We start from the raw sequence: 24,653 nt of genomic DNA on the forward strand, positions 1-24,653 counted from the left end.
GGTGGGTGGCGACTGGTCTTTTCCAAGAGGTCTGTCTTGGAGCCCCTGGTGGCGCAGTGGTAAAACTGCCGCCCTGTAATCAGAAGGTTACAAGTTCGATCCTAACCAGGGGCTCAAGGTTGACTCAGCCTTCCATCCTTCCGAGGTCGGTAAAATGAGTACCCAGAATGTTGGGGGCAATATGCTAAATCATTGTAAACCGCTTAGAGAGCTCCGGCTATAAAGTGGTATATAAATGTAAGTGCTATTGCTATTGCTATTGCTATTGGTCCATAATGCTACAGTATGCATGATGGTGCCATAAACATGTGTATTGTCATACTTCCAGGGGGAAGCATTGTGTGTGGTCTTTTTCACCTGCTCTGCACCCACTCCACAGCACCAGGTGTGGTGGAGAGCTACTTAGAACTTCCTGGCCCTCCCAAACATACACTCAGAAAAAAGAGGGGGTTTAGATCTGGACAGAGGCCAACAGCCACATTAAAAGTTAGCAAGGAACGATCAAAAGAATTGATTGACCCAAATAGAAATGTTACTTACTAAATGCTCACTCATGTGGTCTGCTCATGTATTTCAGAGCAAAATAACGTGAGCTTTTCGGCAGAGTAAGGGTCAGATTAGACATTTGCAGAAATGCATTTGTAAGAGACATGCTTATACATAGAAGACCAGTTATTCTTTTCTTCCCCCGCCCCCCGCCCCATGAAGCAGCTGCAGAAGTGCACCTAGGTAATTTTGGAGCCTGGACCTAAAGGCCTTTGGAGCCCCCCCCCATTGCTGGAAGCCCCTCCACTCCAAATTAAGCATCATCCCCCACACACATACAATGACACACACAGTGAGGTGGGTCTCATGATCAGTGAGACCCACTTTGTCTGGGTTTGCGGGGAGAGTGGGCTAAGATGATCAGATGATCGCAGATGATTGGGAAGCCCTGCCTGGGCAGCCGGCGGGAGCTGGGGAGTTTGGGGGCCATGTGTGAGTGCGCAGGGCATACTGGAGAGACCCCCGAGCCTGGAGGCTGCCTTTAAGCCTCCTGGTTGGGGGTGTCCTCATGAGTAGCCGTGGCACAAAGCCACGCCGCGGCTACTCACAATCCCAATAACCGTGTTTGGATAACTGGGAGAGACTCCTGCCTGTAATCTTGGAGAAGCTGCCGCCAGTCTGTGTAGACATTTTTTGAGCTAGATGGACCAATGGTCTGCCCAACAGCATATGGCAGCTTCCTATGTTCCTATTCCGAATCAAGGCAGGGAGAGTTTGCCCCTCATTTGTCCCTACAAAGCTGGTGACTCTGGCTTGACTCCTCAGTCCGAGCTGCTTGTAAATGGCCCGTCCCTGTTTTTGCCACAAGATCACCAGTCCTGACAACCTCTTCCCTTGTCTTGGGAATTCCTTGCCTTTCTACATGAGTCTCCACGCCAAAGCCTGACAAACTGGAACAGGCAGTTCTAAAAATAAACATCCTTCCCGGCAGAGAAGGGTCATAGGCAGGGGACACAGAATGGCACCCGTAGCCCACAACTGTGGAAGGGGGTTTGAGGTGTTCCTTGTTATTTTCTTTTAAAGTGTTTTTCAGATGCAGCAGTCGTGCTGCCCCCGGTTCCCCAGGGCGAGCTCCCGCTTCCTTGACAACGGGCGATGTGGTAAATGAAGCATAAAACGACAGCAAAATTCACTGCAGAAGGAAAAAGCAGGAACACGGAGGAGGGAGGGAGGGAGGGAGGGAGGTGGAACGGGAGGGGGGAGACGCTGTGCCCTTTCCAGAGCCCATGGCTCTGTAGAGCAGGTTCTGCCCTGAGCAGAGGTGCTCTCCATGCTCCAAGGCCTCGTGAGCCACCCTGACCACGTTGCAAGAAAGGTAGGATGCAAATGTGACCTATATGATACAAATCTAAAATGCAGTTCCCAACTTATATAGGGACATAGGAAGCTGCCTGATACTGAGTCAGACCTTTGGTCCATCTAGTTCGGTATTGTCTACACTGACTGGCAGCAGTTTTTCCAAGGCTGCAGGCAGGAGTGTCTCCCAGCCCTACCTGGAGATGCCAGGGAGGGAACTTGGAACCTTCTGCAGATGTGGATGCTTTCCCACTGCGTTTGGCCCCCATCCCCTAAGGGGAATATCTGAACCGCCCTGAGCCATTTTGGAAGGGTGGCATATCAATCAATCAATCAATCAATCAATCTTACAGGGCTCACACATGTAGTCTCCCCTTCAAGTGCAAACCAGGATGGACCCTGCTTAGCAAAGGGGGCAATTCATGCTTACTACTCTCCTTCCATGATACTCTAGTGCAGGGGTGAGCAGACTTCAGGCTCCCGGTGTCTACTTTGCTTTTCCCACTAGAACCTCAAGGTCCACCAGCTGGAGCCAAGTGCAAAATACTGGCTCGAGGAGCAGAGGGAGGGTCTCACCATGGGGTGGTGGCGCCAGATATCAACTCGCTCTGCACTGGGATAACCTGCATCTGCAATCCACATTACTGCAGAGCAGAGACTCTGGTACAAAAACTCTCACACTGACCAGCAGGGCTGCACAAAGCCCTGGTCGAAGGCAACCAATCAGTACACCTATTTTACAGGTGAGGATGACTGAGGCAGAAGGAGGGGCTGCCTTACCCAATAGGGGACTGTAAGGGACAGCCATAGCTGGGGCAGGGCCTTCTCTGTTCCTTCACACAGCCTGTGGAACTGCTTCCCTCATGAGGCCCAGCTTTTGCTTTTATGCAAGGGGGAAGGGGGAGGCATTTCTGTCCAGGTTCTGAGGATCCCCCTCTCCCTCTCCAGCCACCCCCAGTGCATCCCACACTGTTGCTGAAGATCCTTAGACTCTTGGGAATGGCTTGGATGGGGGGGGGCTGCAGTGAGGAAGGAAGGGTGGGGGGGATGGCTTGCACTTGCCCTGTTGCATGAGCATCACTATGAATGCTGCCCAGTCCTAATAGTTGCCAACATGCTGCACAGTTCTAACACCTTTGGAAGAACTTGCAGTGCCCCTGAGGCAGACCCGCAAGCAGTGGTGCTGCTGTAGAAAGGTGGCAGTAGTGCTATGAGCAACTCTGTGCTCATTCCCATTGCCATGGGTGGGCAGAAGCAGCGGCTATCTTACCCCTGGACTTTGTGGCCAAAGTCTAGGGCCTCCACAGACCCTGGGGCCCCCCAAATCCTCTTTCATCTGTTCTGGGTGGTGTGGCTGCCTGGTGATGTTTAATTTGCAGGGCGGGGGCAGGGGGGGGGCTCCAAAGAACTTTAGGTCCAGGCTCCAAAATTACCTCGGTGCACCTCTGGGCAGAAGTGCTGCAATGCTCAGTCTCCTTAGCGACACCGCTGCTTCTGGATCTACTGCAGCCGGCACCGCAAGCTATTCCAAAGACATTAGGACTGTGCATTATGTCATCCAGTAACAACAACAACAACACAGGTTGCACACACACACACACACACACCCCCATAAAAGCCCTTTTCACCATCGTTGGAAACTAAGTGGGCTGGATGCACGGAGGAGGAGGAGGACGAGGACGAGGAGGAAAGCAAGTTCGCACCTGTTGTCTCTGCTTTCAACCTCCACACATCAATGAGTCCTCTGTGTGAACTGAATATAGACATATACAAGCCATACACATGCAGGCTCCCTTCCCGTGCCTGCAGACTCTGGAAAAAAGCAGAGTTTCCAATTGTGCAGAGAGTGTGTACCTGTATAGGCTCTGCACACAGAGAGCCCATGATCATGTGATGTCTGGAACAGGCATAGCAGACGCGATCCTACGCTAGTCTTATTTAGTCCGATGGCTATACGCCACCTTCAGCCTCAGAGGCAAGATGGCTCTAAATAGCATTTGGAGGGGAGCAGCAGCAGCAAGAGAGAGGGCTTGCCATCACTTCTTGCCTGAGGGCTTCCCAGGGGTATCTGGTGGGCCACTGTGTGAAACAGGATGCTGGACAAGATGGGCTTTGGGCCTGATCCAGCAGGGTTGGTCTTGTGTTCTTATTGATACTTACAGTCCATTGTAAGGATGTAATAGGGATGTGCAGAATGTTCTGCACTCAGAACAGTCCATTTTGTGTGTTCTGAGCTCGGAACATAACGACCTTCAAATGAAGGGCCTGTTCTCAGCTTGGAATGGAATCGCCCATTTTGAGTCTGAATGTTCTGAGCTTTCCAAGCGCCATTTTGGATTCCAATATGGCGCTCAGGATGCTCAGAACATTCAGATTCGAAACGGGCCATTCCATTGGAACAACCTGCTTGACCTGTTCCAACAGAATGTGCCACAGATGTAGCATTCTGTTCCAAGCTTGGAGCAGAATGCTAAATCTGTTTCGTGTGCATGACTAGTAAGTAAATAAATAAATGCTGCCAGCACTACACTCTTAACATAGCTCCTCTTACCCTTTGATACTGGCATGCAGATGAGAGTCGGGGTGGTATGCAGAAGTTGGGCCACTGAGAACATTGCTGGAATTTGTGTAACTGGGTGCCCCAAGCGTTTGGGGCAGGGGCGTAACTATAATAGGGCAAGGGGAGACAGTTGTCTGGGGGCCCACTGCCTTGAGGGGGCCCCCAAAGGCAAGTCACATGACTGACTCCCCCAGCCACGCACCTGCCCAGGCTTCCTTCAGTTGTATTCATCCTCCAAAATTTATGTGAGTGTTAAGACCTGGAGCTACCAGAACAGCATGTCTTTCTCTAGGACCATTACATGACTTGCATCGTCCACAATTTACAAAACCTTTAAAAAATTAATTTAGGATGATGTTCTATTGTGGCACATAGTTTATATATATTTAAAAAAATACTATGCTTTTTCTTACCACTATTCAGCCTCATTTAAGATTTCTTTACTTCATGTGCTGAGCTTCAGTGAGGGGGACCCCATTTTAAAATCTTGTCTCTGGGCCCACTCCAACCTTGCTACGCCCCTGGTTTGGGGGGTGGGGGAGGAAGCTTCCTTCCTGTAGGACATCCTTTCTTGAAGTGTCATGTAATGTTAAGCTTAGACTTTGTGTATTAACCACACAAAGCTACAGTCTTAATTTATTCATTCCCTATATCCTGTTTGGGGTCCTTAATTTGGAGACAGACAGGATATATTAGGAATGAATAAATTAGGAGCATAGCATCTTTGTGATCAACACTAGTAAACAACTTGCTGGGGAAAACATGATGGTAACTTTGCATAGAGAGGTTCTGTAGCACAGAACCAGTAACGGTCTGTACAAGTGGGACGGGGGAAGCAAATGAGCTGCAAGTGTGCCTCACTCCTGCTTTCCTTCGCGTCCTGGCTGCCTCACTTTGCCACATCTTATTTGCTGCTGCTGCTGCATTAACCCTTGGTGTGCTGGGGAACTGGGCAAATAACCAGCTAGCACACCAGCCCACGTCCCTAAGGTTAATATGGTACTGGGCCAGACCAGGCAGAGCGGGGAGGCTGGGGCAGGGAGAAGAACAAGCTGGACCTGCAGCTTGTTTGCCTCCACCCCTGTCCCACCCATATGAGCGGCTACGGCACAGAGCCATGGACAGACAGGGTGACCATGCTGGTCTTGCTCCTCTGCCTTGATCTGCAGTCTTGCAGAAATGCAAGAAATGCAGGAATTAGGCTGGCGAAACTTGCTGGCATAGAACTTAGAAGCCATGTGATGGGGGGAATTCACTCGCGCAATTTCTGCACGTTGAAGAAAAGACACAGGTAGAAAGAAGTGGGGATGCCCTTCAGGGCGACAGTATTTTAACACAGTGATTAGCCTCTATTAAACAAGAGAGAGTGGATTCAGCAGCCCACATACCTTCTTTGCCAGGAAGCTATGGGTTTGAAACGACTATATACTGGAAAAGGCTATTGGCCAGTCTAGCCAAGTATTGTCTAGTGTGACTGATGGTGGCTCTCTGGTATCATCATTTCAAAGAGTCTTTCCCTGGTGGCGCAGTGGTAAAACTGCCGCCCTGTAACCAGAAGGTTACAAGTTCGATCCTGACCAGGGGCTCAAGGTTGACTCAGCCTTCCATCCTTCCGAGGTCAGTAAAATGAGTACCCAGAATGTTGGGGGCAATATGCTAAATCATTGTAAACCACTTAGAGAGCTCCGGCTATAGAGCGATATATAAATGTAAGTGCTATTGCTATTGCTATCTGCTTCCTGAGATCCTTCGAGCTCGAGAATCTGGCACCTGAATCTGGGACCTGCAGGGTGAGTCGCATGTGCTCTCTGACTGACATCCTCCTCCCCCATTTTCTGTTTTGTATCTCTTATGAATCTAGGAAGCTGCCTTACCCAGAGTCAGACCATTGGTTCATCTAGCTCAGTACTGTCAACACTGACTGTGGCATCAGATCTCCATGGTTCCAGGCAGGATTCTTTCCCAGCCCTACCTGGAGAAGCTAGGGGTTGAAGCTGGGACCTTCTGCATGCCAGGCAGATGCTCTGCCACTGAGCTACAGCCCCATCCATCCCCTAAGGGGAATAGCTTACTGCAGACAGTGCATCCCAACACAAGCCCTGCTGAGCAAAGGAGACAATTCATGCTGGCTGTCGCAAAACTGGCTTTTTGCCCCAGGTGTTGTTGGACTACAACTGCCATCATCCACAGCCACAACGGCCAACAACCAAAGGTCATTGAGGATGGAAGTTATGGGAGCTGTAGTCCAACATCATCCGGGGACCTAAGATTTTGAACCCATGTCTTGGAATATTGCTTGAGTGTTCCTGACAAAAACACTACCCTCAGAACATATTCAGCTTGGGTGAACATGTATAAATCAGGGGGCACCTCCTGTTGTCATAATCCTGTTTAGGGCTGTCCTTGGGGCAGGGCAAGCAGGGTGACTGCCTGGGCCCCACTCCTGTTGCTGCCATTACAATTAACCAGAAGGGGACCCCACACTGGCTGATTTGCCCCAGGTCCCACACCCCACCAGGGCTCTTTAAGGACAGCCCTGATCCTGCTCTGATTTCTACACAACTATGAATGAATGAATGAATGAATGAATGAATGAATGAATAGCTTTATAATGATCACAGATCAAACATAAACACAACAAATTATAGAATATTCAGATAAGAAATCTATCATACAATACACCATCAAAGTAAATGTTTTCTGGTAAGATCTAAAGGGTAGAAATGAATTTGTTGGCGGATCTTAACAGCAGCTGCACAAAGGTTAGCAACCTAATAGAAGATTCCTTGTCTGCAAGGAGAAGTGTGATGTAAAATTCATCAGTTCAGCTGGGGTAATGTAACTAGGTTGACTGTCATTATAAAAGGAACAATATAGCAACACGTGGTGGATCGATTCAATCTCACCGAACCACAAGGGCAGATCCAACTGGCCAGGGGAATTTTCAGAAACTTCCTATTAAAAAACTGCCAATGGTAAGGCATCATATCTTGCTCTAAGGAACACTCCCTGGTGGTTGGGTAAAGAGAGTGATGATAAATAACTGGCTAGTTCCTGGCTGTGATCACCAAGACACCTTATGGTCTGTGGGATGACACCTAGGTCATTTTGATGCTCAGTGTCCAAGATCCTCTGTTTGAGGATCTTCTTGGCTTGATTATATCCTAATAGTGACAAATATTCTAAACAGAAGCCAAGTAATGAGAGTCCAGGAAGACTGAAATCTGTCAGCCAGTACAAGGGGAATCAGCCCCAGAGGGGGAAAGTGATCTTAAGCCAGTAGTTGAAAATTGAAATCCATGCTTTGGATTCCACCCTCTGTAAGCCTGTTTCTAACCTTAGTGCGGCATTAGAAATACATCTGGGGGCCCTGAGTACAGCTCTTAGTCTCAGTCATCTTTATTCGGTCAATTGACCAGCAAATCAGATAAATAAAACAGCAGCACAATCAAGAAATACATTCAAACAATCCCACCAGTCCCACTACGCACCAGGGTGATCCGAATTCTACCAGCAATGTAGCAGAATTTAGCCAATGAATAAGAGACACTAGAGACTTTATCTTCAAATAAGAAGTTCACTAACAGATCGTTAGGGATACAAAAACGCCCAGGACCATCTGAATACCAAGACAGCAAGGGCGTAATTAAACGCTTCCTGACATCTTGATAAAATTCACAATAAAGTAACACGCTCTTATAAACTTAGACTGGACAATCTCCAATGATTTGTAGTTGGACTAGGGGCCCAGTTGTGCACCATACAGAAGCTGAGCTAGTGGTTTGGAAATGAACAGCTTTAGTGCTGCGGGAATAACCAGAATCGCTGACGTGGTCCTTTGAGCCTGTTGGACAGCGTAGTCCATGTGGGCCTTCCATGACCCTGTGGCATGAAAAACCACACCCAAGTATTTAAAACTGTTAACCTGTTCAATCTGATGCCCCTCTATAGCCCAATTACATTTCTTAGGGTTTTTGGCAAAGACCATCACCTTAGATTTCTGAAAATTAATAACCAGGTGGTTATCCTTACAGTAATTGGCCAGGAGCTTAAGAGCCCTCCTACAACCTACTGGGGTTTGAGAGATAATCGCAGCAGCATCCGCATACAGCAAAATTGGGATTTTTACCCCCGTGATATTTGGCAGATATAACCCTGGGTCTGAGAGCTTTTTGGCTAAGGTGTTTATATACGGGTTAAACAGAGAGGGCACCAAAATGCACCCTTGTTTGACTCCTTTGCTGGAAGTTATTGGGTGTGAAAGTGATCCTTGGGAGTTCAACTATGCATGAGGCTAGGGCTCTGATATCTCACATTGGATTGCAAGTGTTAACACCAGGGAGAGAGTAAGGCAGGAACAAGACGCCTACATTTGTTTTGCAAGGTTAATAGGTTTTTTACCCGTCATACTCCTATGCCTTTAAGAGTGATCTGGCAATAAGAAATTAATCAGCAGTGAAGCTTTCCCCTTCACTTTCTCGTAGGAAAAGCTTCACCTGCCTAATCTTAATATGAGATTGCTGCTCAAGGCAGGCCTGCTGGAAAAGGTGGCAATTCCCCGTAAGTGTGCCTTGGGCTCTCCTGCAGTCAGAGCTTCCTCACTTCAGCATTTAATAGGACAACAGCAGATAACCCAGCATCTGTCTGATGGTTGAAAAGCAAATTATAGGTTTACTCCAGCAATAATTTTAGCTGAACTCCACAAATCAAGATAAAATGACTTTCTGATCAGACAACAAATCAGCTGTGGATTCACCCGACCTCCTGTAATTTATGAGTCAAAGGTTTTCTCTGCTTGTTAAATTGAAGCCCAGGATGTGCCCAAGTTCATGACACCATAGATCCATTCCTCCCATTACATTCTATCCACCGTTAATTGAACATAATTTTATCCTGGCCAGAGGGGCACACCTTTTAACCTCCTCTTCTCACTAGAAAAACCAAATCAAGCACAATTGCTCCATATGTAAAGAAATATGTTTATTGGGTATATTTTAAGTACAAAGGCTCCAGAAATATACATATGTTAACTAATATATAGGAACATATACTGAGTCAGACCATTGGTCCATCGAGCTCAGAATTGTCTACCCAGACTGGCAGCGGCTTCTCCAAGGTTTCAGGCAGGAGTCTCTCTCAGCCCTATCTTGGAGATGCTGCCAGGGAGGGAACTTGGAACCTTCTGCATGCAGCATGCAGTTGCTCTTCCCAGAGCGGCTCCATCCCCTAAGGCGAATATATATCTTAGATGGACATATGTTCATCTAAGATGTATATGTTCATCTGTTTTAAGTACAAAGGTGTATGAAATATATATACATATATACACTTCTAGGACCCTTCTAGGAGCCCACTGAGGGTCCTACTGAGGGTCCCAGAAGGAAAGCTGTCCTGCTAGGTATCTGAAAGGCCCAGCTGCTTCTGAGATTACATGGGCCCACAGGCACCTAAAAGGACAGCTAAAGTGGGGTGTGTGTTAGAGAGAGTTTTTCAATCAAGTTTCAGTCAGCAACGCAGCCAGCTGGTTGAATGAATGTAAAGTAAAGTGTGCCGGCGTCAAGTCGGTGTTGAGTCCTGGCGACCACAGAGCCCTGTGGTTGTCTTTGGTAGAATACAGGAGGGGTTTACCATTGTCCTCTCCCGTGCAGTATGAGATGATGCCTTTCAGCATCTTTCCTGTATCGCTGCTGCCCGATACAGGTGTTTCCCATAGTCTGAGAAACACACCAGTCCGGCGAATACTCCCTCTGTAAATCAAGTTTCAGTCAGCAACACAGCCAGTTGGTTGAATACTCTCTCCAGTGGAAGAAATGAGGCAGCCTGCTCCACGCCCCCATCCAGTTCCAAGAAAGGAGGTGGGGAGGGGAGGGGAGGGGAGGGGAGGATAGCACAGTGGGGCTCTGATAGTTCTGCAACACAACCTAACCTGGCAGTTGGGAAAGACCAACATGGTCCCTTCTGACAGTGCTACTGCCGGGTTGGGTTGGGTTGGAATCCAATATCTTCAGCCATTTACAGGCCTAATCTTGTTTCTTTCTTAGCCCACAGCTGCAAGAGAGAATGGGGCTGTGGCTTCCTCAATCCCACTCTGCCCCCATCCCATCCACTCCTTTCCCTTCTGCCTAACAGAGCAAAGAGGACACATAGCAGACCAGAGGGGAATATGAGCAGCATCTATGGCAGCAGTTCTTACCCTGGGGTGTCAAGATGTTGTTCGACTACAACTCCCATAATCCCCAGCTACAATGGCCTTTGGGAATTGTGGTCCAACCACTGGGGACCCCAGATTGAGAATGTCTGATCTATGGGGCTGTTGAGGGGGGATAAGAGATTGCCCCATGTGATTATTCCTCTGGAATTATTCCTCTGGTTATTATATGGGATTTTAAAAAGAGACACAAAAACCATCTATGAATGCCCTGTATTTATCTCCCCCAGCCCCAAACCTGCAACAGCAGGCCTGCAGCCTGGTAATATATTTTCTGTTTAGAAAAATTAAGATAGCACATCTTCCAAAAAAAGCGGCAGTAAAATTTACAAGAGATCTGAAGGCAAGAGGCTACTGTTGCAATGGTACACACCCTTATTTGGAAGTAAGTGCCATTGGTCGGAGTGGGACTTACTTCTCTGTAAACATCCATAGGATTGAACTGTAAGGCTACAGTGGCTGTATTAACTGCACATGGCCATTGCCTTTGAACTCCGCTCATTTGCTTCTCAGAGGTATCTGATTGGCTACTGTGGGATAAGTTGTGAAACTAAATGATCCAGCAGGGATATTCTTAAGTGGCTTCCCTGTAATGGTGTTTGGGATACTGAACCAACCTTGAATTTGAGTGGGAAATTATACAAGGAATAAAAGAAGGAAAACCAAGTGTCTGGACACAGTATTTGGTTTTGTTTCCATCCGCTTAGGGCAGGGCTGCTCAACTTTGGCCCTCCTGCAAATGCTGGCCTACAATTCCCATAATCCCTGGCTATTGGCTACTGTGACTGGGGATTATGGGAGTTGTAGTTCAAATACAGCTGGGAGGGGGCTAAGTTGAGCAGGCCTGGTTTAGGGGTTCCCAACCTTGGGTCCTCATAAGAACAGCCCTGCTGGATCAGGCCCAAGACCTATCCAGTCCAGCATCTTGTTTTACACAGTGGCCCAGCAGATGCCTCTGCGAAGCCCACAGTCAAGAGGTGAGGGCATGCCCTCTCTCCTGCTGTTGCTCCTCTGCAACCGGTATTTAGAGGCATCTTGCCTACGAGGCCGGAGGTGGCTTATAGCCCTCAGACTATTAGCCAATGATAGATCTGTTTTCCATGATTAATTTGTCTAGCCCCTTTTAATGCCATCCAAGCTAGTGGCCATCACCACATCCCGTGGCAGAGAATTCCATAGGTTAATGATGCACTGTGTGAATAGATGTTGTTGGACTACAATGCCCATCATCTCCAGCCACAATGGCCTTAACCTCCTGCTAACTAAGCTAAGAGGCATCTTTCAAAGTGGTAATTTTCTTATATTTATCTGGAAGTGGACAACTGTCCTTATCCCACCCCAGCACAATGTCCTTCCAGCGGCTGTTGCTAGTGTCTCCCTTACAAGGAACCTTTTTTTTTTGTTTACACATTATTGCTCTGTAAACCACTTTGAGTCCTTTTTGTTGAAAAGTCGTACATAAGTATGACTAATCATCATCATTGTGGTTGGGGATGATGGGAGTTGTAGTCCAATAACATCTGGGGACCCAAGTTTGAGAACACTTGACTTAGTTACTTTTGTGTCACAAAACATATCCAGGCCTTTATGTCACAAATACTACCGTAGCATCTGGTGAGGCTTCAACTTTGGTATTTGCTACAAGGCTCCAACATTCAGTAATACAGTTTTGGCATTTAATTTTACGGCGGTTGCCTTCAATTCACATTTCTTTCATTTCCCAACCACTCAAGGACGTCACATGGAGCTGTATCAAACATGGTATATTCAAGCTGAAATACTGTCAGCCCGCTGCATTCCCTTTTTGTGCCAGTCTCTTCTCAAAGAACGGAAGATCTTAAGTGGCTTTGACACATTCTTTTTCTGACAAACTTATCTTGCTTCCAATTTATCACCTACTTTTCCTCCAGGCCCTTGTGTAATGAGAGAGGCTGAGTGCTCAGCTCTGGTTTTGGACTCCAAATGGGGGCTGTTGCGACTTCTTCGAAAATCTCACCCACAGCAGATTTGTGTAAACTCAAGAGTAAAAAAATTAAAATCCACCAAATTCTGAGCCAAAGAAGCACACAGCCTAAGGTTCAAATATATTACACAAATTTGACTGATTTGGCTTCTTTTGCATGATTTAAACTGTTTCCAAGATCCAGGTTTTCAAGGGATATGAATCTGCCAAGAACTGGAGGACGGAAGGAAGTTCCAGTGAAGACTTGTGGGGGCAGCTGGCGTGAGCACGATCTTTCCCAACGAGCTCATCTTGCTGCTAATTTATTTCTAACAAATAGAGGGAGCATGGCACAGAGGTAGAGCACAAGCTCAGCATGTGGAAGGATTCAGGTTTGTCCCTGGCATCTCTAAGGATGCCACTGAGGTAGAGACGCAGCAATAGCCCTCCCTCTACAATTTTATACATGGCTGTTCTGCTGGTGTGAAAATAACTGTGATCTGTCTAATCATCTGCTAGGTAAATGGAGAAGGAAAAAGGCATCCCAGGTCTCTATCTTGGATGCACCTGCCTCCGGTTCGCAAGGAAAGCCAAAGGAGCACCTCATCCCAGGTGTAAAGAGAAGTCTACAGAAATTAGGGGGAGGGACTCTCCAGAATACAAATAAATCATGACTTGTGAGCTCTAGAAGTTGGTTTCCTTCTCTGTAGTGATGAGCACCTCCTTGGCTGGCTGCTGGCATTCTGGATTGGAGCACTCCCACTGTTCAGGCAAGCCAGCCAAGTGCTTCTGTGGCCGGGGCAGATCCTCTGCTGGAGCAATGAGCTGGCACAATCGCTGGAAAGGTAAGCAAAGGAGCAGACAGTGTCTCAGTTAATAAACTTGAGATAGCAGTTGTACAACAGTTATTGTAATAGCACTTTACAACAGTTGCTCTGGGCAAAGACACTTCAAGAGCGAATCCATCCCACTTCCTCATACAGGCTTAACTGGAATACACATCTAAACGTGTAGGAGGGAAACAGCTTACCATTCTGATCTGTTAGCCACGCCACAGCCATGATTGCTTTGCCTTTATTTTTCTTTTTGGACATCTTGTAGGGTGCAATAAATGCCCAGAAATACTGATAAATAACTGAGTGGATATATGATACTGTGCACAGGTCTGGTTACTGCATTCCAAAAAATGATGTTGTAGAATGGGAAAACATACCCCCCCCCAAAAAAAAGAATATGCTACATGGAAAGGCTACAGGCAGAGGCACTCTTACCCCTGGACTTCCAGGCCAAGGTCGGGGTGGGGAACCTTGGCACTCCAGCTGTTGTTGAACTACAACTCCCATCATCCCCAGCCACAATTAGATGGTGGGAGTTGTAGTTCAAAAACAGCTGGAGTGCCAAGGTTCCCCACCCCTGGGCCTACACACCTCCCAGGGGCCCTCAAAGTCTTTAGTCTATCCCAGGTGCTATCGTCGCCACACCACCAGCCCACACTGTGCCAGGTGGCCAAGCGTAACCTCTGCTTTAGAGAGAGAGAGTATGACTTTGGCAAAAAAACCCAACAAAAAACAACAAAAAACAACAACAACAAAACCCCCACACAGTTAAAACTGTAACCAGAGTGAGGGGGGCAAAGTCATACTTCACCGAGGGGGCCAAAAACTCTAAGGTGGCTAGTCCTGGGACCATGTTTGGAACATACACTTAACTTCAAATGTTGTGCTTAGATCATGGTTTTTGACTGCCTGAAATAAACCCCAGTTTGTTGACTGGTGTGGGTTCTGACATACAAACGAAAAACAATTGGATGAAATAAACCACAGTTCTGTGTGATGTCTGAATTTGCCCCTCGAGTTACTGCTAAAGTAAATTACAGGGCAGTATTTCACTTCTGTACTGCCTACAGTTGACAGTGTGTAAACATGGAGTACTTTATTACTGAAGTTTTGGCTCCCCTTACTTGAGTTAACTGGAAGCAAGTAAAAATGTCTTATTTTTATTTTAGATTTTTAAAAAGCATTTCCTGGATGTAATTATCTAGTTATTCTGGTATAAAATATTTTTCTATGAAGGTCGCCTCCTAAACATAATAAATCTAATTTACTATTGCCAGTAGAAGGCAACATTAGAACGGCCTCAAATTGTAATGCTGTATCCACAAGCAACATTGATGTTAATGCTAAGGGTTTATGTAATTTATTTATTTTTTACAATACCTGAAGACATGACATTCAAAGGATTTTTTAGAAAGACAACTGCTATTTGCTGTGAAATGAATAATTGTTTTACTCTTTGCTTCCGGACTGATGTACATTATACATCTCCTCCCACTCATTACTTTCCAAATAGCCACATCGTGCATCTCTTATGGGGAGTGTGCCAGAGACCTTTCTCTCTCTCTTTCAGTGGAAAGATCTATGTACTGAGAGAGGACCTGCTTATTTTGCTTGGCCATGTTTCTGAGATATTTTTGAGACCAGCCTTGGCCCTGATGCAGCAGGGCTGTTCTTATAAGGGGCATGGACAAATTCATGGAGGACAAGTCTGGATGGCTATAGGCTACATCCAGGTTCAGAGGCATGAGGCCTCTGAATGCCCATTGCAAGAGAACAGCAAAAACCAGGAGAGGAGACATACCTTCCTTGCTTATCTGTGGGCTTCCCAGAGGCGTCTGGTGGGCTACTGTGTAAAACATGATGCTGGACAAGATAGGCCCTGGGCCTGATCTAGCAAGGCTCTTCTTGTCCTCTAGCAAGGCTCTTTCTTTCCCTTATGGCCCAGTTAGCGTGCCCTCTTCTGTTTTTATGTAAATAGGAGCCGTGTGACAATATGCTAAGAGAACTTGTAAAACTGCTTGCTGACTGGGTGAATGGGGCCACAGGTCACATGATATAGATCTACGGGAGAACATAAGCATTCTCCATTATAGTCAACACACTACCAAAGTCTGAAGCTACTCCCATGATCAGTAGAAAGCTAATGGAGCGAATGGGCTAATGGAGCCTAGCCCGCTTCCTACCCATCGTGGGAACCACCGAGCTCGTGGGCAAGCCCGGTGGTTCCAAGGCAGCTAGCCTGTCTAATTCCCCCTCCCCTTAAATGAGTTTAATGGAGTGAGAGCTCCGTTAACCTCAGTTTTTTGCTCATGTGCCACCCCGGCCCATGGCAGCACACGAGTAGACCCCCGACTGGGAGGCTGCAGCCAGCCTCCCAGCTTCGGGGAGTCTCTCCAGAATGTGCGCGGGGCATCCTGGAACTTCCGGGAGCTACACGGCCCCTTATCCCTGCAGCCCCCACTGGCTCCATGACAGAGCCGGTAGTTGTGTGGGCAGCCAATCCGGCCAGCCAGGGCTGCAGGCATGATCATCTGCGGGTCGCCGCAGACCCGCCAGAAGCTCTTCTCACTGATCGTGAGAAGAGCGTCTCTTTCTATGAGAATTGTGACTCTGCAACTGGTGGGGGAATAAGAACATAGTCTCCTTCTGGTTTTAGGATTTGTTTTAGGGTCATATATTCTCCAAAAAAGCTCAGGCGGTTGGAAAAAGTACTAATTTTTCTTGCTATGAGATCTAAGTAGCACCAGCAATTACATTTGGGCTGAAGGGTAAAGCTGGTGGTAGATTTGTTTTTCTGACCTGAGGTAATCTAGATGTCTGGAATTCTGGGCAGCGAAGGAACTAAGTAATGTTTTTTTGCAAACCAGATCTTTGCGGTCAGGCTGTTCTATATTAATTTGTATTAATATTTTATAATTAAACATTATGCAGAACTGATGTGGACCAAACTATATTTCTTAAATTTTAAGTATTACTTTTATTTGAGTTAAGTGTTTTATTTTGGACAATTCCTATATTTGTATATTTAATTGTTCTATTTTAGAATGTTCGTCCCATCTGTATATATTAACTTTATTCCGTGCTGTTTGTTATGGCCTTTGGCTAGGACAATAAACTGAAATGAACAAGCTACTCTAGTCTACATAGCATTATGTTTTCTTCTTAGCTCATTATTGTTATAGTTTATTAAGGTATCTTAATTGTTCAACTCAAATTATTCTAAACTTCATTTTTATTAACTGTATGTCACTTTGAGTATTGCAAGATGAATGGCTCATTAATAACAACAACAGTATTGATGGCTGATGTACAGGACAAGAATGCATCGGTGCAGGCTAACAGAACTTCCCAACTAACTGCATCAATGCAATGGGGAAACAGCCATATTGGACACCCTCATCTTCCTCAGGTAGTCCTCTGAGCCACATGAAAATATGTTTCAAAGGGCTGCACAACTGGGTGCATCTTGCTCTGAATGTCATCCACTAATAATCAATCAATCGATCAATTTTCAATCTGAAACTATATGCTGAAGAAGTGCCCATCCTAAATTCATACAATAATGACTTTATTATCTTCGTTTAAGGGATGTGCAATATAACAAACAAATAGAAAAGGGAATGAACCATTTAATAAACTAACAAATCATGCTTGGTGAATTGAAACCTGGAGAATTGTAGAGTTTGCTTTAGATATTCTTTTTCATTCCAGTTTTACAGTCTGAGGCCTGTTGTGTCACTGAGGACACCTCATTGACTCAATCAACAGAAAGCAGTTGAACTGTAATCTACAACGGTGCTAAAGGAACCATCAAGGTAGAGCCAAACTGTCACTTTCCCTCTCTTCTCCAGAAAGAATGCCACAGAAGCCAGCCATTTGTCAAAAATTGCACAAGCAATCCAATCCCCATCAAATGAACTGCATCCCTCAGCACCTCACATGCATCTCATGGTGTCTCCTCAGATAGATGCCCTCTTACTCACACACAAGAAAATGTGTCACTGCACACCGCGTAATTAATATGGACACACCCTATTGGAAAATGAAAAACTGTGCTATAATGCTACATGTCTCTTTCCTTTCTGTTGTATTTTTTGTTGTGCCTTCTGCCTCACCTGTGTGTTTTGCTGAAGGCTCCTTCTCTGCAACTGGGGCCTCACAACTTGCCTCACAACTTGTTATGTACCTGAGGTGGACATTAAATCAGTGCTGCCATAAAGCTTGTCATTTCTCATTATGTTAGACTCCCTAGACAGCAAACAAAAGCCTGTGGGCACACCACCACCTTCCCGGAGGTCGAAGCACTAGGAAGGGCACCGTCCACAAAATGCATTCTCTTCAGTGCTAGTGTGAGATCCCCCAGCCTTTTGTCACTGCAGTTTGAATTACTTCAACAAAACACATACACGCCCCCGAGATGCATGTCCTTAAGGCTGGGCTTTATCCTTCTCAAACTATTGGTCATTCCATACGCTGCAGTTTAAGACTGAGCAAAACATTTTCTACAGCGAACGTTTGGCTTGAAACTGCGAAGTGGAGGAGAGAAAGACCCCTGGTTCACTCTTCTTCACCATCATCGCTGTGTGTTTCCAGTGGCAGCACGCCTTCCAGTGGCTGGTGGCAGCCACTGGTGGGTTCTTCTCACCAGAAGTTTTCACACAGAGCCTGGACGGCCAACTATCAGGGTTGCAGAAGCAGATACCTGAACTGAGCTAGGGATTGCAGTTGAAAACCTCCAAGGTCCCTTCCAACTCCAAAATGGTATGATTAGATCAGAGGTTGGTTGTTGTTTTTTTAACCCAGAAGTCCATCATGTAGAATAGTTCTGAGCAGGCTTCCTTGTAAAAAGTAAAATAGTGGCCACTGGCTAGTGGGACTGCGGGAAGTGCCACTGGCCATACGTTCAGCCAGTTTCCCCCCTCTTTTGCTCCTTGAAAGTCATAAGAATGGCCTTGCTGGATCAGGGCCAAGGCCTATCTAGTCCAGCATCCAGTTTCACACAGTGGTCCACCAGATGCCCACAGTGGTCCATTCTCTTGCCCACAGGCAAGAGGTGAGGGCATGCCCTCTCTTCTGCTGTTGCTTGCCAAACAGCAGACCTGTTTCCAGCATAGTGGGAAAATATAGCATGAGAAAAGTGATCCCAAATCCATATAAACCCTTACATTTGTGAAACACTTTGCACAATCTCCAATACATTGTGAAGCTGAACTGAGAGAAGGCTTCTGCTAGCCTTGCTCAATGGTTGTAACTATACCCTGTCCATTCAGACAACATATCAAACCATAATTGGCACAAACTATGGATTGCAAGCCCACTTCACACTGTGGTTGTTAATTCTGGTTTGTCAGTCAGTGGTAAACCATGGTTCAGTGTGGTGTCTGAACTGAGCCAATGTTAGTTAATAGCCTCCCCTCCCCAAAACAAACCGATGATTCCTACCCATCTCCTTGAAATAATGGTCCTCCTTGGACTTTATATAGGTCTCAGTATCCTCTATGCTCAATCCAAGGTGACCAATATGGTGGCACGGCTGGTGGTGGTTGGAAACAGGATGCACAACAAATCAGCAATGCTTTTAAATATATTTCAATGCTTTAAAAGAGGAGCTTCAGCGATTAGAAGTTAGAATTAGGTTCTCTAGAATAACCAGATCTTGCCATTATGCAATTAAGGTTTCATGAATATCAGAATGTGATGGAATGCTTTCTTCTATTATGACGGATTACTGGCCCTGCTGCTAGGAAATGAGACATACTCATAGATGCTTAGCAATATCACTTCATAGGTTATGTTGTCACTGGAGAGCAATGATTCTGGGACAGAGCAAACAAAAGGCTTCCAATATTTGGAAAAAAACTGTACCCAGCCATTTTTCATCTTCTGTAAGCCACTGGGCACCCCTGCTCCATAACCAAGAGAGAGCCTGTGGTCCAGAGAGACCACACTTTCTTTTACCTGTTTTAATGTCCCTTTGGTTCTCATCAAGATGAACACAACATAGAGAGGGACGCAAATCATGGAGGACAACGCCATTAGCCAACCTATAGCGATTCCCCATGGTGGATATGTGTACTTGTTATATCTGGGTGGTGAGTATTTAATGATTATAAACAAGAAGGTTGCCTGGAAAAGATAAAAGCAGACAAGACGACAGGTTCAACAGCCGGCAAATTAAAAACATGAACAGAAAGATAGGTCATGAGAAGGAACTTTATAGGTATAGTGATATATCTTAGCCTGACAATTTCAGCCTTGGGGAGAAATCAGTCCATGATGAGTTCCAGGCATGGGCTGGAATGTGAGACTCCACGGGTTGTGAGGATCCACCAGTGCACACAATAATCAGCCCAGATTTAGTTCTTGGGGTGACACTGCACACCGTGGCTGACATCACCAATAATGGTATGCAACGGAGTGGTGGTCGGGGGGGGGAGCACATGCACTGCTAGTAGTTTTGCTTCTGAAACGAGGATGGTCATGCAGGTGGTTGGGCAGGTTTTGCTGACATCCCTCCCCATGGAAGAGCTTTGTGAAGCTCGGAAGTGGGCTGCTGAGGGCTCAGTGGACCTCAGTGACCCACTTTGTTATGCTCTGCACATGGCAAGCAGACTCTGGGGCTTCTGCCGTTCTGAGCAAGCCCCACCCCAGGCATTTCCTCATTGGCCTTCTCACTGGAACAGGAAGTATAAAGAGCCTTCCTGGTTGGGGTAGACCTTGCCTCAGTATCAAGATTTGCCTGATCTCGTGTGTGTCTCCTAGCTGCTTCTCCTGACCACTTGGTACAAGTCCTCCCCTGTTTCGACTCCTGCTACCTGCGTAATCCTGCTAGCTCCTGACTCAGTTTCACCCTTGGCATGGCTCCGACTTGGGCTCTCGTCTTGACCTCCTCACTGGATGACTTACCGGCTTGACTTTCTGTGTGCTCCTGGCTCCCAGCTCCCAATTCAGTCCCTGGCTGTGATTCCTGACAGATTACCCAGCTTGACTCCTGCTGTGTGTATTTGGCTCTCAATTCCTGTCTTGATCCTTCTGTTCTGGTTCATCTGCCTGACCAGCACCCTGTTCCTGATGCTCTCAGTCCTGGCTTCTGGACTGGCACCCCCAGATACTGCTGCCCACGGCCCAGCTGATCCGACACACTTCCAGGTCACACAGAGCACTACGATGCAAAGAATCCCCACTTCAGAAGCAAGGCTGCTAGCAGCACAGTCCACAAACACACTATTAGTGGGGATATCAGCCAGTACAAGAATCTTTTAGAAGTAATTCTCATTTTTAAGAATTATATGCATATCCCATTTTTCTTCCATCATAGAACTCCTCTTCTTCTTCTTCTTCTTCTTCTTCTTCTTCTTCTTCTTCTTCTTCTTCTTCTTCTTCTTCTTCTTCTTCTTGCATTTTAAATTTTATTGGATTTTACAATAGCTTTTACATCCAAATTGCATTCATTTATCTCATTCTACACATAAGTAAATATTGACTTCCCGGTTGCCTATCTGCGCGATTCACAATAACTATACATATAAACCATTGCCATAATAATTCAAAACATACATACTCCAAAATATTACTCGATTTTACCCAACCCAACCTGCTGTTATTACTATATTTCAAACCCTACTGAAAAGTCCATATTAGAAAAATAATTCTTTAAGTAAAGCAAAAATGGTTCCCAACCTCCTTTAAAACATTCTTCCATCACTCTTCCATCATTCTTCCAGAACTCGAGGTGGTGTTAATGGGGTTACTGGGCGACAGTGGTGCACCTAGGTAATTTTGGAGCCCAGAACCTAAGGGCGTCGGAGTCCCCCCCCCCCTTAAAAAAAATTAAAACCTGCATTTTGGGATCCTCTCCAGAAGCCTGCCGCTGCCCCGCCAATCTTTGCCATTTTTGTTGCCATTTGTGCAGCCAGGGGGTGAGGGGGTGAGGCTAGCAGGCCTCCCCCATGGTGGTGGCGAGCACAGCGGCTGGTGGGCCGGCAAGAGCCTCCCACTGCACAGGCGGGCTGGAGGCTCCTGCTAGTGCTCAAGGCCTGGATGGACAGGCCCACCAGCTGCTGCATCCGCTGCTGCCACCACCGCTTGCTCGGCTCACTCCCCCCACCCCAACACCTTGGCAGCCACACACATGACGGTGAAAATGGCAAAGATTGGTGGGGCAGGGGCGGGGTGGTGGCAGGCTGCTTGGGCCGGGACATTTGGAGCCCTTCCCCCCCCGCCACTGTTGTAAGGCCACAGACCAGAGCCCCAAGGACTGGGGGTAAGAGCGCCTCTGCTGGGCGATCAACCACCAAGCCATTGACCAGAACCAGACACTACAAGGTGGCTACATGATACGCTCTCAGACTCTGCCCTGGGATTAGGAAGGTGCACGAATCGAGATGCATGCATTGATTCAAAGCTCAGCCCAGGAACCTTTAAAAGTGGGGAGAGCAAGTCTGTACCTGCTCCTCCGCTGCATGCGTGTGCCGGTGCCATGCAAGGGGTGCTGGGGTGCGCACCGCAGCAGCAGGAAGATGCAGCAAGTGGAGCAGCAGGTATGGACCTGCTCTCCTCACTTTTAAAGGTTCCCGGGCTGAGCTTCGAATCAGTGCACTAATCTCGATTCGTGCACATAGGATACATTTTGCAGTTTCCATCCCCATTCACAGACACCTTGATTAAATAAGCCATTTTGTGAAAGACACAGTGTACCTACCAGACAAACTCCAGGTGTGAAAAATAACCAGCACAGTTTAATCAGGGGCCACGGCCTGTAGCCAATCATATCCTCAATATTGTCATAGAAGCGGTCTGCTCCTGGAGCACCACAAAGAAAGAAAGAAAGAAATGCCTCTTTTGGAAAAATCGTAACACAAGTCCATGATATAATTACTCTCTCAAATACATTCCAATGTTAGTCTGGATCTCACCCACTATCCCCACTTGCCAAAGGTCTGAACAGAGCTTATGCATGCACAAATGCAGGGGCAACTCTAGAACAACTAGTCTGGGGGAGCATAGGGATAGCAAAGAATGTTGTTAGGAGAGTGAGGATTTTGCTATACATACATGACGGTTCGATGAAAAAAACGCACATGAAAAAAGCTCACAAGAAAATTGCGCACAGAAAAAAACCCACTGTCATAAAAGCACACAAGAAAAACTTGTACACAGAGCATTGCTCACACGGGGAAATGCCCACATGGGAAATTACCCACACGGAAAATTGCTCACACCGAAAAATGCCCACATGGGGAAATGCCCACACACAAAAATTCTTGCGTTGGAACATAATTTATGTGTGGGCATTTTTCCGTGTGGGCATTTTCCCATGTGAGCAATGCTCCATGTGTGCATTTTTCTTGTGCGCTTTTATGACAGTGGGGGTTTTTCTGTGTGCAATTTTCTTGTGGGCTTTTTTCATGTGCGTTTTTTTCTGGTTACCATACATTACAGAGGTACAGTAATGCTGTTAGATTTACCTACCTTACTAAGGAAGCTGAATATGGTTGTTGTGGCAAGAAGCAAATCTGTCTACAACTTCAGATCAAGAGACTTTGACAACCTTTTTTCAATACCCATGAAGTCCCTTAAGTCATTAATTCAAGCTAGTGGTCATTAATTCAAGACCATCATATGCTGTGACTGTATCATCTGACACTTTGCTGTAACGCTGGAGTCTGGTGGATCGGGCAGCAAAAGGAGGAGTGGGGAATATTTTGGGGAGAGCACCAGCTAGCCCTTGGAGTCACCCCTGTACAAATGTACATGTCTAGCCTCTGTATGCTCTTCATTTCAACAGGGTTCCTGATCACGTGCACGGATGTGTGCAACTTCTATACATCGAGACTCTATTCTAAAGCGGAGTCAAAACAGCCTCCATAACTTCGCAGCCTCATATACAGGCTGCAAGGTTGCCTCCATTTTTGTTGATGTTTGGTGGGGAAGGTCTAGGAAGCTCAATGAATTTTGCCTATTGGGTCGGTGCCGGGGGAAGGAACATAGGAAGCTGCATTATACCGAGTCAGACCATTGGTCCATCTCACTCAGTATTGCCAGCACAGGCTGGCAGTGGCTTCTCCAAGGGTGCTTGCAGGAGTCTCTTACAGCCCTATCTTGAAGATGCCAGGGAGGGAACCTGGAGCCTTCTGCATGTAAGCACGCAGATGCTCCTCCCAGAGCAGCCCCATCTGCTACAAGGAATATCTTACAATGCTCATACATGTAGTTCCCCATTCAAGCAGCCCCTGCTTAGCAAAGGGGACAATCCATGCTGGCTACCACAAGACCAGCTCTATTAGGAAGTATGCCTCTATGTTGCCTAGGTAATATAGGGATGGGTACCCCTCTTCCCGCACGCTGTTGCCACTTGGCAGTGCTTGAAGTGGGAGGCGGGGAAGGAGGCAGTATGAAGTGCAAGGACGAAGGAAGTTGACTGGCTAAGCAGGACTTCCATCGGAATAAGCAGTGAGGTGGTTTGGGGTGCATCTGAAAAGAAGGGGGATAGCATTCCACCCAGTTGAGCACTGAGCATCCCCATGTTGCCCAGGCAATGGGGCAAAGCTTGCTCTCATCAGAAGAAAGCGAGTATGTCCCAGTTACCTAGGCAATGTAGGGCTTGCCCAGTCTCCAGTGCTGTGCTCCAAGGAGATCAAATGTCCCTGCTCTATCTAGGCAATTGGGCAATGGTTGCTCTCTTCTAGCAAGCCCAGGCAACAACACGGGAATGCCTGCTAGCTTCTGGTGCTGTGTTACGAGCCTGCAGCACGATCCTGACAAGCATCTCCACATTGGAAACAAGACCACTCATCATGGTGCATTCTCTCTCTCTCTCTCTCTCTCTCTCTTCCTCTCCCTCTCAGATTTCATGGCCAACAATCCCATGATGTGCTGGGATTTTGGGGGGACAATGCTTCAACCCAGTTCTGTGCTATTCACATCGTTGGTCAAATGCATGGAGGTCAGAAGTGGAGACAGTGGGCACAAACCAGCTCCCCTCTTCACATGGCCACTGAATGTGTGAAAGAGCTACCATGTTAAACATTAATAATAATTGTCCCATTGGTCACTCTGCTGAATTTAGTCCTAGATTCCTGGATTTCACTGCAGAGCCATATAAAAAATAAAACAGCAAGCATCATCTGTCTGTATTTTCATCTCCAGGTTTGAAAGCCACACAACAGATCTGAATTAAGAAGCATCATTCAAAATTTCGTAGCATCTATACAAAAGGCAAGCAGTTAAATTTAATAAAATTTGTTCACACATTCAAATTCCGTG

At 46.6% G+C, this 24,653-nt stretch overlaps 1 protein-coding gene across 2 annotated transcripts in view; it reads right to left on the bottom strand.

Moving 5' to 3' along the window:
- Nucleotides 1-9,361: 9,361 nt before the first annotated feature.
- The window catches only part of SLC6A12 (solute carrier family 6 member 12), a 66,243-nt gene continuing 50,951 nt past the window's right edge, over nucleotides 9,362-24,653 (bottom strand). For both annotated transcript variants that reach the window (XM_053257943.1, XM_053257944.1), the window contains 3 exons: nucleotides 22,090-22,190; nucleotides 19,347-19,514; nucleotides 9,362-13,389 (listed from right to left, as the gene is read on the bottom strand). In XM_053257943.1, the coding sequence (XP_053113918.1) occupies nucleotides 13,237-13,389; nucleotides 19,347-19,514; nucleotides 22,090-22,190 (422 nt within the window). In that variant the 3' untranslated portion in view covers nucleotides 9,362-13,236. The remainder of the gene's footprint in view (nucleotides 13,390-19,346; nucleotides 19,515-22,089; nucleotides 22,191-24,653) is intronic.

Source organism: Hemicordylus capensis, chromosome 5, assembly GCF_027244095.1.
Source record: "Hemicordylus capensis ecotype Gifberg chromosome 5, rHemCap1.1.pri, whole genome shotgun sequence".
In the NCBI taxonomy this organism is placed as follows: domain Eukaryota; kingdom Metazoa; phylum Chordata; class Lepidosauria; order Squamata; family Cordylidae; genus Hemicordylus; species Hemicordylus capensis.